At 37.2% G+C, this 16,986-nt stretch overlaps 2 protein-coding genes across 4 annotated transcripts; one reads left to right on the top strand and one right to left on the bottom strand.

Moving 5' to 3' along the window:
- Nucleotides 1-3,403: 3,403 nt before the first annotated feature.
- Nucleotides 3,404-10,245, top strand: LOC131324748 (BTB/POZ domain-containing protein At5g03250-like). Of its 3 annotated transcripts, XM_058356848.1 has the most exons (5): nucleotides 3,427-3,580; nucleotides 6,613-6,682; nucleotides 6,835-8,058; nucleotides 9,319-9,790; nucleotides 9,930-10,244. In XM_058356848.1, the coding sequence occupies exons 1-4, from the start codon at nucleotides 3,522-3,524 to the stop codon at nucleotides 9,778-9,780; spliced, it is 1,815 nt and encodes a 604-aa protein (XP_058212831.1). In that variant the 5' UTR covers nucleotides 3,427-3,521; the 3' UTR covers nucleotides 9,781-9,790; nucleotides 9,930-10,244. The 3 variants fall into 3 exon arrangements, with proteins under 3 accessions (XP_058212830.1, XP_058212831.1, XP_058212832.1); XM_058356847.1 differs by having other exon boundaries at nucleotides 3,404-3,580; nucleotides 9,319-10,245; XM_058356849.1 differs by lacking the exon at nucleotides 6,613-6,682 and having other exon boundaries at nucleotides 3,443-3,580; nucleotides 9,319-10,244.
- Nucleotides 10,246-11,015: 770 nt separating this feature from the next.
- Nucleotides 11,016-14,576, bottom strand: LOC131324749 (29 kDa ribonucleoprotein A, chloroplastic-like). Its single transcript, XM_058356851.1, has 5 exons — nucleotides 14,065-14,576; nucleotides 13,318-13,419; nucleotides 12,710-13,123; nucleotides 11,562-11,666; nucleotides 11,016-11,332 (listed from the first exon to the last, which is right to left on the bottom strand). The coding sequence occupies exons 1-4, from the start codon at nucleotides 14,395-14,397 to the stop codon at nucleotides 11,604-11,606; spliced, it is 912 nt and encodes a 303-aa protein (XP_058212834.1). The 5' UTR covers nucleotides 14,398-14,576; the 3' UTR covers nucleotides 11,016-11,332; nucleotides 11,562-11,603.
- Between the last annotated feature and the right edge of the window lie 2,410 nt (nucleotides 14,577-16,986).

The following is a 16,986-nucleotide window of genomic DNA, read 5'->3' as shown; positions in this document are numbered from 1 at the left end:
CCAGTGGCCTAAAAAAAAAAAGTTCATAAAGTACTCCCATTTATACTCCAAGTTTGTCGTCCATTTTTTTTCCCGGATATTCGTGATAAAATTATAGGATAAAATATTACTATATTTTATAGTCTCTTTCTTAAAAGATTATTCGGTTGACTTTACTTGGTAATCATTTTTGTTTCTTATAATGAATTAATTGAGAATCTGTTTTCGTCAAATGTGGATTTTGAATTGTTTGATATTGAATTCGTTGTTTTTTACTACTCCTTCCGTCCCTAAATAAGTGTCCGGCGCGCAAAACTAGGCCTTAAAAAAGAAGCATTTGTTTCGTTAAAAAAATCAATTTTTTTTTCACAAATCAATAGATAACAATGAGTTTTATTAGATTGTGAAAAAAAATTAAATTTTTTAATAAAAAATATGCATATTTTGTAAAGTCTAGTTTTGCGCGCCGGACACTTATTTAGGGACGGAGGGAGTACTACTTAATCAAGACAACTCACTCTTTAATAAATCGTATTGATAATAACCTATTAGCCAATTATTTCATTGATTTTGTCCCTCATTCGTAAGTTTTTAATGTCTTGATTCGAAATGAATCATTTCTTTTTGTTTCAAAATACTCTCTCCGTCCTAATTTATTATATAATATAATCTCTTTTGGAAACTCCAACTTAATTATTAGGAAAATAGCATCATTCCACTTATCATATTTTTTTTCTTTTCTCTCTTTAGCCTTCAAAACATCATTATTGCATGTACTTACTTTCGAAAAGTAAGAGTAAAATTACCATTTTTTGCCCATTACTTTTTAACTGGGACAATATTTTTAGAACACTAAAAAGTGCTATCTAAGACCAAAAATTCAGGATGGAGGGAGTAATCATTTACTGAAGTCCTAAAAAATGATATTTCATGATATTGGAAGTGAATTATTTCCAAACAAATTTTTCCTACGGTTTTCTCAAATAAAAACATACTTCACTCTTTTTTTTGAAAAAATTCGAAACCAGCTTTAAATTTGGAAAAAATTACAAACATATCCTACCTTGATTGATAATTTTTATTTTCTTGTAATTTGGTTACATGAATCCTTTTTGTTATTTCCCCAAAGGATAAAAAAAGAAAAGAAAAGACGTTCTGTTTGAAATCTTCCTTTTATTTTGGGCCGATTGGGCCCGCTCCTTGTAAGGTGACCGCATATGGGCCTTAGTTATCTAACTTGGATTGGGCTGGGGCGTGATGCTTCAACTGAACTGCATAGGCTACAAAAATAAAGTTTTTTTTTTTTTTGATCTTTACGAAAATAGAGTTTATAGCTTGCATTGCATATTTGAAGGACTTCTTAGATTTTAGTAATAAAAATAAGTATAAAGTTCAAATTAGAAGTTCAAGAAAATTGATGGTAATTGAAAATTTGGGTATGAAAAATAATTAAAATAAATACTACTAATACTTGTAAGGGCGTTGTCCTCCTTTTTAAAAATAAATTTAAAGAAAATTCCACGGATAATTATTCCTACCTAAGTTGGGTTTCCTTGTATCAAGTTTTTGGACTTAAAGTTGCATGAGAAGTCTACGGTTTCAAACCTCAAGAAATGGATCAAAGATTAATGCTTATAATACTCATTCTTCAACTACCCTCAATTAGGTGTGAAAACTGTGTGATATGTGTAAATATGAAATCAACGATATTCAAAATTAGTTACCGAATTTGGAACTAGCGAGATAGTTGAATAAGTCGTAAAAGAAGCAAAATACGTTCCGTTTTGCTAATAAAATAAGTACTTATTTTTTACAGAATAAGTCATTAGGGAAAAAACTCAACCCTAAGTTGGACCCAACTCATAACCAAGTAAAAAAAAAAAAAAACTAAGTAAAGCAAGTTGATTGTTGTTATGTTTACTCATCATTCTCATATTTGGTGAAATTTTTCTTACACAATCATTCTATTGATAGCTCACAAGCCTTGTCAATAAGTTAAAAATAATACTACAGAAACAAACGCAATTTTCAATACACTTCTAATACTTTTCAAGGTACTTTGACATATAAATTTTTTAATTTTTGTGATATTCTTTTTACCTCATTGACAACCCATTGTATTATTAGCATTTTCTTTTCTCAAAATATTTGTAAAAACTTTTGATACTTTTGTCGAGAGAAATAAAAAAACAAATGAATTATTAATTTTTAAAAACTTGCAGACATCATAAAAATATTCTCTTAGCTTTCAAAAACCAAAATTCATACTTGCTGAGCGAAATATCAATCGAAATTTGATCCAAAATTTTAGAAAGAAACCCCCTAACGTTTAAAACCACCCAAAAGCAACCCCTCATCTATATGAAATTAAAAATTGGCTGACTCTGTTAATGGAATGATAGAAAATGCCGATTCTACCCCTTAAAACTCGCCCGCACTGACCCCTTCATCTTGACGGTCTTTTGACAAAAGGGTGCTAATTGGTTAATGGTTATAGTTGAGGGGGTGCTTTTTGGCGTTTTTAAAGGTTAGAAGGTGTTTATGTCCAAAACGTATAGATGAGGGGATATTCGTGTAAAACCCAAAAAAATTTTGTCCGAATCTAAAACGTGAAGAATGTGGATAAAGGACAATTGTATAAACTAGGGGTGATACCGGTCCGGTTTCGATCGGTTTTAGTGTATTTTTCGGTCGAAACCGGTTATTCGATTTGAGATTTTTATTAGAAACTGGAACCGGTTGAGATAATACGATACGGTTTTGACCGGCTCAACCAGTTCGATCCGGTTTATCCGGTTTTCATTCACGGGCCATATTTTGGACCCAACACATCAAAAAATTCACAATTCAATCCACAAAATATCAACTAAAAATCCATAATTCAACCCCTTTTTTTGGGCCCAACAAAAAAATCAATTTTGAGCCTAATACATAAAAAAGAAAAACCATAAAAACTATTTATATATATATATATATATGATTAATTTTATATAATAAATATATTTATTAGACCAATATACACCAAAAAGGTAGGTAGCCAAATGATAAAGAGAGGGGAGATCCTTCTGGCCTTACAGAGTTTGATTCCCTATATATGTGTATATCATATATATATATATATATATATATATATATATATATATATATATATATATATATATATATATATATATATATATATATATATATATAATCGGTCCGGTTTCGATTGATCTTTAAAACACATAAATCGGATCAAAATTATTTTTTCGGTTTATAAAATCTTATAAACTGGAACCGAATCGAAATTATTCAACCGATTTGAAAAATTCGGTCCGATCCGGTTTCGATCGATTTTTCGGTCTCAGCTAACAGCTGTTTAACTGCTTACTGCTTGATATACAATCAGCATTTTCGGAATATTACACCGTTTCCTACTTCTCCCCTTCACTCCCTCCACTAGACTCGGGCCTCTCTCTCTCTCTGTGGATGCAATTACCATGTTCATTTTCACTTTGCACCTCTTATGTTTGTCAAAAAGTCGAAAAGAAGTCTTATAAACCATGGCATTAAGGAGGCTCGGCTCTAAATCTGAAGTGTTTCATCGCGAAGGCCAACATTGGTAAGACTTTCATCGCCATTTTCCTCGTTAACCCTTTAGCAAATTGAGATGGGTAGTTGTTAAATCATTAGATAGGAAACGGGGTTGTCCTGTTTTTGCATTTTTTAGAATGGATTATGGGTGAGGTGATGCAAGTGTATTGTGTTTGTTAAAATGTCAATGTGGACGTGAGTTATCATGGTTTTGCTTTTATACAGAGGGCTCAAAAATACTCACCCACATGAAAGAACTTAGCTTCTATAAGATTGGTTGCAATGGTTGGGAGGCAAGCAATTGACATGGGATGATGTGTAATGGGTTGTTCCAGTTTCGTATATTGGGTTCGAGATCTGTGGTGTTAAATTTAGATGTATTTGGATGTCATGGGTTAGGTAATACTATACCATATATGTGAAATTGTGTTTTAAAGTGTGTGTGTGTGTGTAGATACTAGCTGTCATGCGTGTACCTTTGGTCCATGGTTCAATTCCAACCCACCCACAAGAAGAACTTAACTTGAGAAGAAAGCCTTGTCTTTAAGCTTCATTCTTGATGTCTCACTAAAAAGACAGGATAGTTGATTGAGGTCACATACAGGACTTTCTTAAACATCTTTTTCCAAGAACATCACTTGTAATTGGTGGTATGATTGCTTAACTTGTATCAATGCCATTCTTAGTACTTGTGATTAACATAACTGTGTAAATCATAATCTTACAGTGTTTACTAAAGAAGTTTCTTCTACTTCTGCTTTCTTGACCAACCAAGTAGGAAGGTGTAGTTACATGTAGTGTGTGGTCCCACCAAGCCATGTCACCGACACCACCTCCAAAAGGGCCAGCTCACATCATCGCCAAAAGATATCGCGATAGCAAGCTCCATCTAGGAAACACCGCGTAGGTTGCTCACTTCACACCTCCATGTATAAAGACAAGAGCTTCGCAAGAACCTAAGTCATATGAGCCAGGACTTTGGCCCAACATTAGCCGAGCGAGAACCTGAGGGCACCAATGACACCTCTACCAAGCCTCATCACTATGGTATTCTACATGGGGGTGCCTGGGCACCCCCTGTTCTTCTAATACCACTACATGTTTAGCAAATCTACATGCTAATACAACAACTTTTGGTTATATTGGCACCTCCCATGCCAATTCTCCCATGGCCCATATAAAATTTGACTAGTTTAGAAGTAAACTTGTATTAGGCTTCAATCTGGGTTTAACCAATAAGTTGGCCTTTTACTTTGATTCTAACCAAATAAATTTGGACATTTTGTTGTGCTTATTTTGTACATTGGAATGAAAATTGTTCCAAGTTTATCATAAATGCAACCATAGATTACTTTCATGACTTGAAAGAACGTCCAGTTCTATTTTGATAGGTGGTTGGGTTGTAAATATTAAAAAGTTTTACTTTGTCTTCTGTTTCACATATATTTTGTGAAGCTTGAAGCAAAATTATTTATGTTTTGTCTTTGAGTTTTTAGTCTTGCATTTTAAGTGTTCTCTCATGCTTGAATTTTTAAAATTTTGCACCCCCTCTGCATAATCCTAGTCCCGCCACTGGTGACGTACATCTCTCACAAATCTTATCAATTGGAGATTTCCTTGGCGTGCATCCTGTAATCTAATCATCACATGGTAATTAGTGAAAGTCAAGGTCTACATGATCTTCCTCTCTAAACGTCGATGTCTAAACCTCATTTTACATTTAAGGTTCTAGTAGCTCTAACTCTCTCTATCTTTTATCTGGCTGCTCCCTTCCCTTGTCATCTTAGGACTTGTGGTTCCACGTGAAGATTTTAACTCCTTAGTAACCCTACCTTGATTCCAACCAAAACCTACCATAGAAGCATAAGCCACATGTCACCTTAAATCTCTGATGGAACTCATTTACTTTGCGATAAGTGATAGCCAAGAAGATTGTCTACAACTTACATCGCCATTTTCCTCATTAACCCTTAAGTTTTGAGTGTATGTAATACAACATTTGTATAAACAATTAGTAAAATTAGAAAAACATATGTTTATATTTATTTTTTACCGTGTCTCCCACCGGGAGTATCTCTATTTATTTAGAATTAATTGCACGTCACGTGCCCGCATTCGTGTCCATGCTTCTTAGGCTAAAATGAAATGGATGGTCTATGTCAGAGTTATGATATTCCATTTTGCACCTTCAGATGTGCTATGGTTTTGGAGCTTTGTACCCTTCATTATCTTGTTTATTTTTTTTCGCAAGTACTCCTCATTTTATTCACATATCAATATCTGGGAATAGTTGTTTTTGGGTAATATACTTGAACTCATGATAATAATTTCTGACCATGCTAGGGAATATTAAGAATTCGTCGTCTTATGCTGTCTACTTATCTACTACCACCACAAGCCGGAGTAGTTTTGTGATACTGGTTAAGAGTCACAAGGCTGGTAGAATAGTCTTGACATAGGGTTGTACACTAAAAAAGCTACACCTTGGTCAATTGCAGTTGAAACCTGGATCAAATATGAATTGCATGCTTGTCTACTACCACCACAAGCCGGAGTAGTTTTGTGATATTGGTTAAGAGTCACAAGGCTGGTAGAATAGTCTTGACATAGGGTTGTACACTAAAATAGCTACAGCTTGGTCAATTGCAGTCGAAACCTGGATCAAATATGAGTTGCATACTTGCATGTAATATATAATTGACTCAGTTAATTGGGACAGTGGGTGAAGGAAAGAACATAGGTAGAGTTTGCATGAATCCGGTGACTCTTGTGGCTAATACAAGGAATCCAAATGGCCATCTCGCTCAACCATATGCATGACTTTAATACGAGCTTCAGTTTTGGACTTCATAATACTTATGAATGCAGAAGGTGGCCATGACTACGACAAGCACCGCATACATGCATGGAACTGTACCTAAATTTTGTCACTATGCAAATTGCAACTCAGCGCCTAAATATGTGTGGTTGGATTATTGTAATTGATTATCGAAACTGGAGTTACGTACCATTACCCAATGTGCTTATGCTCCTTTGTAAATTTTATCATGTTTATTTCAGGTATTGCACAAGTGGGCTTCCAAGTGATATAACTGTTGAAATTGGAGAGTTGTCCTTTCATCTCCACAAGGTTGATTTTATGTAATTGCCTTATGACACACCAAAAAAAACATATATTCGCATGCATGCTTTCAGCAACTAGAAATTGCTTGAGTTTTTAGCTCAACTCATCCATTGGACATTAATGCTGAAGTTTTCTCTTTTTCATTTTTGTTGCTTCAGTTTCCCCTGTTATCAAGAAGCGGAGTATTAGAGAAGCATATTGGAGAGTTTTCCACTGATGATGGATCAATCTGTGTTGTGCAATTTCACGACATACCTGGTGGAGCAAAAGCATTTGAGCTCATTGCCAAATTTTGCTACGGTGTTAAAATAGAGCTCACTGCTTTGAATGTAGTTGGTCTTAGGTGTGCAGCTGAGTACCTTCAAATGAACGAAGATTATGGGGAGAGGAATCTCATTTCCCAAACAGAGGGTTTCCTGAATGAAGTGTTTGGCAACTGGGCAGACACAATCAAGGCTCTCAAAACATGCGAAGAAGTCCTCCAATTTGCAGAGGAGCTTCACATATTCTCCAGATGCATCAATTCCTTGGCAACAAAAGCTTGTGCGGATACAAGCTTATTCAATTGGCCTTTAATTAGCCCCAATAACACAGAAAGCACAAACACGCCAGTTTTATGGAATGGAATATATACTACAAGCAGACCACAACCCATGGGAGACGATTGGTGGTATGAAGATGTGTCCTTTCTTTCTTTACCTCTTTACAAACGACTGATCCTAGCTGTTGAATTAGGAGGCATGAAACCTGAAAAAATCGCTGGCTCCCTAATGTTCTATGCTAAGAAACACCTCCCACTGATGAATAGGCAACTTGGCCTGGACGATGCTAACCCCGGTTTGACCACATCCATCCCTTCTGAAGCAGATCAGAGGGCCCTACTTGAAGAGATCATCGAATTACTTCCTTATCAAAAAGGGGTTATACAGTCTAAGTTTCTCCTTAGAATTCTCCGCATTTCCATGGTTTTACATGCAAGTCCCTCATGTAGAGAAAATTTAGAGAAACGGGTGGGGGCTCAGTTAGACAAAGCTTCGTTGGAAGATGTACTAATACCCAATATGGGTTACTCAGTGGAGACGCTCTATGATATAGACTGTTTTCAGAGGATTCTTGACCATTTCATGTCAATGGACCAGGCTACTGCAGCTGTTGCGTCGTCATCTTCTCCTTGTATAGTCGAAGAGGGGGAGTTGATGGAGGGGACCCCTTCATTGATATCGATAACTATGGTGGCAAATCTGGTGGATGCATATCTTGCTGATGTGGCACCAGATGTCAATTTGAAGTTCCCAAAGTTCCAGTCACTCGCTGCTACCGTCCCTGATTATGCCAGGCCACTCACTGATGGCATCTACCGTGCGTTAGATATATATTTGAAGGTAAAAATAATCCTATATTCCTCTAGCTACTTTCATGAAATTTAATTTTATATACTGAGGAATCAATGAAATCCAAAAGTTTTTGAAGTAAAACTATGCATGAAATTTTTTGTAGTTATGAGGAATTCCTTGCTGTAAATGGACTGAGACTGGGTGAGTGAAACTGATGGATATTACGCAATCACTGAATTTACTTTAAGTTTGTTGTGCGCCAATACTTCTATGGTAGGATAACATTCAACTTGTTTTGCTGAAAATCCTTTTTCGTAAAGGGAAAAAGAAAAAAGAGAATGGAAACCAAAACTTTTGATAAGCAACCCTACCTGAATTATGAGATGATTTTGTACTTAACAACATGATGATAATTGTTTGTACAATTTTTTTCTGGTAATGTGTGCCCATATCTATCGAAAACAGAGTTTAAGAATTTAGGCATTTTCTATCCTCATATCCATGAATTGATAGATGCATTGAAATAGCCATTAATCCTTGAACAATATGATACAACGGAAATATTGTTTCAATAGAGTTTGCATAACCAAACAATTTTATTTACAAAGTAGCATTGCATCTGGTTCCTATCAATGCCTCTACCGTTGCCGCTCCGGTCCTTCCTCCCCCTCTTGCCCCTCTTAGGACCTCTACCCCTAAGCCTTGGGCTTGACCATGTCCACGGCCTCTTCCTCTAGCTCTCTACAAGATCCCCACCATCGACATTCCTCCTGAACGTCAGCTTCGCTTGCATAGCCTGCCCCTGCGCAATCGAGGACACCCTCTTATTAATCCTCTGCTCGTGGATCTCCATTGTGGCCAAGGTCTTTGGGGGAGTTTTTTGTTCTTACCCTCAGAACACAAGACCCTCCCTTCTAAACTCAAGCTTAACACAACAAATTCAACTCTTGTGGTACCTGTATGTGAGCAGCACGACCCAATTCATGGGCGAGTAATGAAGTTTCCTCGTCCGAATGTTTTTTGGTCTTGGATATGCTTTGACCATCCCACATCCGCTGGATTTTTATATGAGGGGATATTTAGGGGCTCTAAGGTTCTTCACAAAGAGTTAAGAGACATACTGGCCTATTGTATTCTGTGTTTCCTTGAGGAATTGTAATTCTGATCTTCGTACACAAAAGGGGGCTTTAAGTTTAAACCATGTAGATCCTTGGATATTTTATGTGTTTCCTCTGATCATTGTTTCTCAATTTCTGGTTTTGTCCCAACATATGCTTAAGAGCATACTGACGCATTGTAGAACTTCAGGCACACCCTTGGCTCACGGATTCTGAGAGGGAGCAAATTTGTAGACTCATGAACTGCCAAAAGCTCTCCCTAGAAGCTAGCACCCATGCAGCCCAGAATGAGCGGCTACCTCTCAGAGTGATTGTCCAAGTCCTATTCTTTGAACAACTACGGCTGCGTACGTCCATTTCTGGGTGGTTCTCTGTCTCTGACAGTCTTGACAACTACCAAAATCCCAACGCAAACCTTGCACTCACAGCACAAGATAGAGCTGCTGCGGTTGAGGATGTGAGGGAACGCATTTCTGATCTTGAGAAGGAGTGTCAGACCATGAGATGCGAGATTCAGAAGCTGGTGAAGACAAAGAGGAGTTGGAATATATTTTGCAGAAGGAAATCACAGAATGACAATTCTACAGAATCGAAGGCATCCAGCTTGAAGGCTCCACCACCAGCATTAGTGAAAGAACGTGAAAAGTCGTGAAAACGTATAGGTGGGAAATTGAATTTTGAAGATGAAGTAAAGGTTTCTTTCCGACGTATATAGGATGAATTTTTTTTTATTCATATGCAGTAATCGTTCGATATCTTGTTGCTCATGGAATAATGGTAAGAGTCTGCGATATTTTGCAGGTTTGGATAGGTGGTGGTTATACACTGATTCTTATGCCTACATCACATAACATGATTTTTGGTCTCAATACTGTTGTCGCCATGGATTTGAACTTGAATAATTCTTGTATGCTCTTGATAAAGGACGGTTGCGTCATTGGCCAGCGTATCCCAACTATAACATGAGGTTTTGCATTCAGCTCCCGCTGTCGATGTCTTGACTTGCCAAATACTACATGAATTGCAGGTTACTTGCCAAGTACATGAATTGTGGCTTGCGGACCTGTTATTTTTCCTACATAGCCGGTCCAAACTCCAAAGTGTTTCCTCCTTGGATGAATGATGGGGTAATTTCACTTAGACATATCATATGGTTGAGGGTAACTAAGTTGCTCCATCTCCCCAGCTCAACTTTGAAGCAACTCTTTCATGGCGAGGAACATACTCTTGCAGTAATAAATAGTACTAATTTAAAAAGTGACAACAATTTTTCGTCTGTATATTCATTGGAGCAGTAATTATATCGAGGAAAAAAAATATTTTCTAGAGGCAAAACTCAAACTCGTGAAAGATTAGTGAAAAAAACGCGCCAAATAAGTGTTGAATGCTGAAGACCCCAGATTTGGGGGAGCAGTAGTCCGAACCTAAGGGGCGGTCAACCAATCTAGTGAGGGTCACTTTGTATATTAACACCCACCCAGACCTACATGGTACCTTCCTAAGATACATCGTTAATGCCAAGTGTTCAAAGCCCGAAGGGAGTCTCTGGCCAAATAGGCCAAGTCACTTGGTATATTAACACTCACCTAGACCTACATGGTACCTTCCTAAGATATGAGCACACTCGGTTTGTTCAGCACCAAAAATAGTACTCCTACATGTTATCTTCGAAAAAAACAGTGCATATTTCATGATCATAAAGTTTTTAGAAAATGGTAATTCACAAAATCAATCTTGCATTGAGGAATTCAAGTGGACTTACCTAAGCAACGAAACTTGGACCCCTCTAAATAAGAATTGTTACTCAAGCTTGCAAGGTATGGTGGAAATTGAGTGCACAAAACAGAGTTATGCAAAACAAAGCCAATCAGGGTGCACAAAACAGAGTTATGCAAAACAAAGCCAATCAGGGTGCATGCGGATTCACATTTTCCCTGGATCATAATTCAACAATCACAAAGTTTCTGCACTACAACTAACGAAAAGCCAAATGATTCAACAATTCATGCACCTACTCCATCGAAAAAGCAAAAAAAGATATGGATTACACATTACTATCTTGTCTGCTTCAACAAATTTGCGGGCTTTGTTCATCTGGTTGCACAGATCTCATGCATGATTAGTCGATTACTATGTCGAAAGGAGCACATTCTTCAAAACTTGGTGAAAACAACAAAAGATTGCAGCCGTATGGTCACTGGAAACTGCAGCAGAGATTAAGAGATAATGAAAGTAGTGTTGGCAATGACCAGGAAAAGCACAATTTAATCAGAATGTTGCACAATGGTAGCCACTTTGGTTAAGAAGAAGAATTTGAAGTGTGAAGCAAAAATGAGGTGACATCACTGACATGTTTAAACGCTTTTGGTTCTCAAGCTAGAGGTAGGCTACTGTAATTTCCAAATATATAAAAATTAAAAGCTGCTTGATTACCCCAAGTGTGTTACTAGTTGAAGAAGCTCGCAGATTCAATCATCAAAACTCACGCTTTGGCCTAGCTTCAGCCACGCTTACTCGAATTTGTCTCCCATCTAGGTCCTACAGCAGAGATTATAAGTCAGATAAATTTGGAGAAAAGAGAATTCAGCGGAAAGATACACAGAAATTCTAACAACGACAAATCTCTAACCATAGCCTTGACATGTGAATGGAGTTCAAACTCTGACTCACTTAGGAGAATTTGACACATGAAGAGAGAGAGAGAGAGAGAGAGAGAGAGAGAGAGAGAGAGAGGGGTAAGCAAGGTTACTTTGTTTGAACTAATCCATCATGAGACTTTCGCAAACATTTATATCCAGTTTATCAAATGATGTTTGCAAGAACATTTGCATTACAAGAGCAATCGATTACTGACTCCTCAACTACAACAATACATGTCCTGTGCAGATGACATTTACTCACTGGAATTACCGGTTGTTAAATGCATTACTATTCAAAACTGTATACTTTCGTCATCTACAAGATACTGCACAACATCTAACAGTATATGACACAGATAAACAAGTAGATAGTAGAACCAAATGAAATTTTGTCATAGAATCATACAAATAGAAAGAGTCATGAACATCCAATAGCATCTTTGAACTTTGGAACTTTGCCAACTTCTCACTGATGCATGTTGGCAAGCAAATGATTATATTACTAGAAAACTTTTTGGCACGATAATATCCACCTATATAACACATGATCAAACTTCTTGGGTGGAGAAAATGACAAGGATATGCATGCCTTTATGTGCCACAAAACAACCTTCGATCAGAAAATAATGTTTACACTAATAAACAGGATTGATTAGTAAAATTCAAGAATTGAATGGAAAATTCAGTTCGCACATATGAAAATTGAGATTTGTATTTAGATTAAAACATAGAAAGCTTTTTTTAACAATTAGCTACGGACTCAATAGAAAAACCCAAATAAAAACACACAAAATAAATGAAACAGAAAAAATAATGGCCTCATCTTTGTAAGCCTTTATAAGCAGTGCCTCAATTCTATTCCAACTTCTTCTAAATCAAATAGGACAGTTAAAAGAAAGGACAAAAATCACAAAATCGTGTAAAGGAGAATCATATACTCACAGCACCATCCAACGATTCAATCGCGTTGTTAACCTCATTTGCAGAACTAAAGGTGACGAACCCGAAACCCTTTGATCTACCGCTGTCTCTGTCATAAATTACCCTGGCTTCCCTAACATTTCCTTGCTCTCTAAACAATGTCTCCAGTGCTAAATCATCAACACCCCATGAAAGGTTGCCCACATAAACCTTATTGCTGTCACCAAAACTTGCACCACCCCGGGAACCTCCGCTGGAGTTATCAAAACCACCTCTATTGCTATTAAACCCACCTCTGGACCCTCTGTTCTCATAACCACCCCTGGACCCTCCGTTGGAATCCTCATAACCACCCCTGGACCCTCTAAAAGAAGATTCTTCCCTCCGAGGAGGAGGAGGTCCAGAATTCACCCTCATTGGCCTGCCCTCAAGTTCCTGCCAGACATCACATCCACATTTAGTTTAACGGTGAAGAAAGGCAATGGCAAGTAATATGCACATTTAGTTAAACGGTGAAGAACGTCCTCAGTTCCCATTTCTCTGTATGAGTATATAACAAAACAATAACAATTCCAATTAAAAACATACAGCGCAAAACCAAATAAAAATTGCATATGAGCAAAGCTTACATAGCCATTAAATTGCTGAGCAGCTGCCTCAACCTCCTCAACAGTGGACATTGTCACAAAGCCAAACCCTCGGCTTCTTCCAGTCATCTTGTCATATATAACCTGCCAAAACAGCTCAATTCATGAATACGTGTCTACCTCTTACCCTTCTTTTCCCAAAAAACCATTGAAATTCTAAATTGCACCAAAGTGCGCAATTCTGAACCCCGCAGAAACAACTACACCAAAATTTTCACAAATGAGCCTTTGAAAAAAAAGAAAAGAGAGAGAGCAAAAAATGAAAATAAAATTTAACGACAAACCAGTTGACTTTTTTTCACCAAACAATATCTACAGATAAGTAAAATCTCAATTGATTAATATCTCACTAAACTCTAATCCAACACAAAAAACAACTCTACAGAAAGAATATTTAACAGTCCAAGCAATAAATTTTGCAAAACCAAGGACCAAAAAACAACCCAGAAAAACAAAAACAGGAAACATCATTCGCGACATATAATTTTAACTGTTGAACCAATAAAACAACAAATAGAATATTCACCAAATAAAATCTCATCTAGATAAACCATTAACCAAAACCTCCCTAAACCTTAATACAAGACAAAAACCCGTATCTATTCCCTAGTTTTTTTAATGGTCAAAATAAGCCATAAAATCCAAAACAAAAAACACCCTTCATTTTAACAGCTTATTTAACAGTAAGAACTGTACATTTTGCAATACAAAGAAGAAAAAATCACAAACCTCAACCATCTCGACATTTCCAGCTCGTTCGAACAACCCAGCAAGAGTGGCACTGTCAACGTTAAAGGGTAAGTTCCCCACGAACAGCTTGAGGTCAGGCGAGAAGTTGGGTACCTCTTCCTCGCTCAGTTCCTCGTCCCGCTCAAAGTCGGAAGAAACGGCTACGTTTCGTGCGAACCGAGAAGGCGAGGGTGAGTGAGAAATGGAAATGGACTTGCTGGGATATGTCCTGAGAGAGGAAAGGAGGGAGAGCGATGTGGGTTTGGAGGAGGGGAGAGAGAGGGAGTTGGGGGTTAGAGAGAGGAAGTGGAGGGAACAGGTGGAGGAAGCCATCGATGCGGTTGCTGCGGGGTGAAGCGTTTGTTGATGAGGAGGAGAGGATAAGGTATTGGAGTAGGGTTTAACGGACTCGGGAGAGGAGGGGATTGGGTTTTTGTAGAGGAGTGCGGATTTTTGTGGGGGGAGAGGGAGGGAGAGAACACACCCTTTACTATTTCGGCATCACAACAATCACTTTGTTTGGTTGAAGTTTTAGAAAGTTATTTTTGAGAATTGAGTGATAATGAGTGAAAAGATATAAAAAGAGAAATTTATTAAAAATTGTGCCGAGAGTAAAAGTTACTTTCAAAATGGTGAACCAAGCGGAGTGAATGTCACTCCAATCAACACTCTCTAAAACGACTGCCTTCTCCCCGTATTGGAACTTTAGATGTGCTTCTGGTAAGTTAAATGGACTAAAGGCATTTTCAAAAAAAAAATTTGACTAAAGGCAAATGACAATAGTAAAGTTATTTTTGTTAAATGGTATTTTAGTTGATGTATGTGATAAAAATTATTTGTCTAAATATCCACAAAAATATGGGCTTTCAGCCCATTTAACTTAGCAGAAACGCATATATTTTCTTCCTTTGTTTGGTTTTTCCGAAAAGAGAAGGGGAAAATTTTCAAACACAAATTCAATTTTTCTCTCAATTTATCTTCTTTTCTTTTTCCTCGTAATCATTTTCCCTTCTTTTCTTTTTCTTTTCTTGTCCTAAGTTCCAAACTGGGCCTTAGGGATGGCAATTTCTTTTGCCCTATCCCTGCCTCGGACCTCCCCTTTCCGGTCTAAGTGGGTATTTGGTGATCCAACTAGGAAATGGGGTGGGAATAGTGGCTGCACATCCCTGCCTTTGATGTCCCGCCGCAATCCAAACCGGAGTTTTTTTTAATCTGATGATAAGAATTAAACAAGATAGAAATTGTATTTCTACTTCTCCGGCCCCATTCTACCTAACCTGTCTCCGGTTATATTACTTGATATTTTCAACTAAATATGGGTACCCATAAATATATTTTATGCAGATGTCATTTTTGAAATATAACAAGTGTAAATGATAAAGTACAAATCTATTTTCTTATTTCTTTATCTTTGTAGCACTCATTACATCAATGTTTTTTTCAAGAACATTAGGGTGAATGTTAAGTTCAGTTAATTTACCGAGTAAAGGAATCAGACAGTGTCTTAAAAAATGAGGCTGCTAGGGCGTTTCATAAGCACTATTAATATTTCTCACCTTTGTTTAATTACAAATATATTTTCTCATTTTATGAAAACAATAAGAGTATCTTCCAACAAACAACCCGCCGCCCTCTCACTTTCATTTTCCTTTCATTTGTGCTATGGCTACCCGTCTTCTCCCCACATTCTACTCTACTTGCACCGTATATATTTGCCATGCTATGCCTTCATTATAGGAAATAACTGAATACAGCCCCAAATACTGAATACAAAGCCAACAAAAACTAGAAGATTACAAGATAAATAAAGATTACAACAAGCATAACTAAGAATGACAACTTCCAAAGCAAAAAGATCCATCGAGAAGATTAACCGTTGTCGAACGGATAGGTTATATCCGCTTTTGAATGAATCCTGGAAGATGCAACAAATCTTGCCAAAAAAAAAAGAGCTTGATGAATTTTGGTACGATCACATAGTGATGTACTGCAAATGTGGATTGACTGAGCAAGAAAGCATAAGTCAAAAAACAAGGGGCTGCAATTGCGAGAAACTCTATTCTTTGTTCTTCTTTGACTGCATCCTTTTCTTCTGTCTCGGAAGGAAATGAAAATTCACTATTCAATTTGAGGTAGTAATTTTTTAGTCAATATAGAATATTTATTTTCCATTGAGTACAATAGAACCTATTTATCATTTTTCAACAACTTTTTTTTATCAACAAAAGTAACATTTTATTAAGGATCTCGATAATGGTACATCAAGAATGGGGATAGGGAAGGAAAATTCAACCAAAGTTGGATAAATAAGGGCATAACCCTATAGCATGGAGGCAAGACGCCCAAACACCTAAAGGCCTCAAAAGCCTAGATTATATAGTGCAGCTCAAACACAACAAAGGCCTAAAGAGCCAGATCTGAAAATTTATTTAAGCTCTAAAACACTCTAAAAGCCTAACCCACAAAAGTGGGCTAGGCCCAGCCCAAGAATACCCAAAACCTAACCTTATGCAAGTCTTCAAACACTGCCACCACAACAGCGCTAACGGCCACCCACTGAACAGGACCACTATCAACGCCAAACAAACGTCACCAAAAACCCACCATGCCACCGATTGCCACCCACCGGCGAAACAAACCATTCTTCAATAATAAAATCATGCAAAATATGCACAAACTATTGAACCGACCGAAGTGTGATACACCACCTATCCAGAGTTAGTTGTTAGTTGATGACATGGGACAGTTAGTTAGTTGGTTTGAGAGTGGTTTTGTTAGCTGGTTTTGTGAATGGTTTTGTTAGCTGGTTTTGTGTGACGTATAAAAGAGAGAGGGAGAGATGTAGTGAGGCATGCATTTTGTAAACAGAAATTGTAGGAATTAGTTGTGAATTGGGCTGAAACTGCCGTGCAACTATTCTTG

This window comes from Rhododendron vialii, chromosome 4a (genome assembly GCF_030253575.1).
Source record: "Rhododendron vialii isolate Sample 1 chromosome 4a, ASM3025357v1".
NCBI lineage: Eukaryota > Viridiplantae > Streptophyta > Magnoliopsida > Ericales > Ericaceae > Rhododendron > Rhododendron vialii.
The sequence above is the reverse complement of the archived record's forward strand: the minus strand, read 5'-3'. Positions and strand labels throughout refer to the sequence as shown.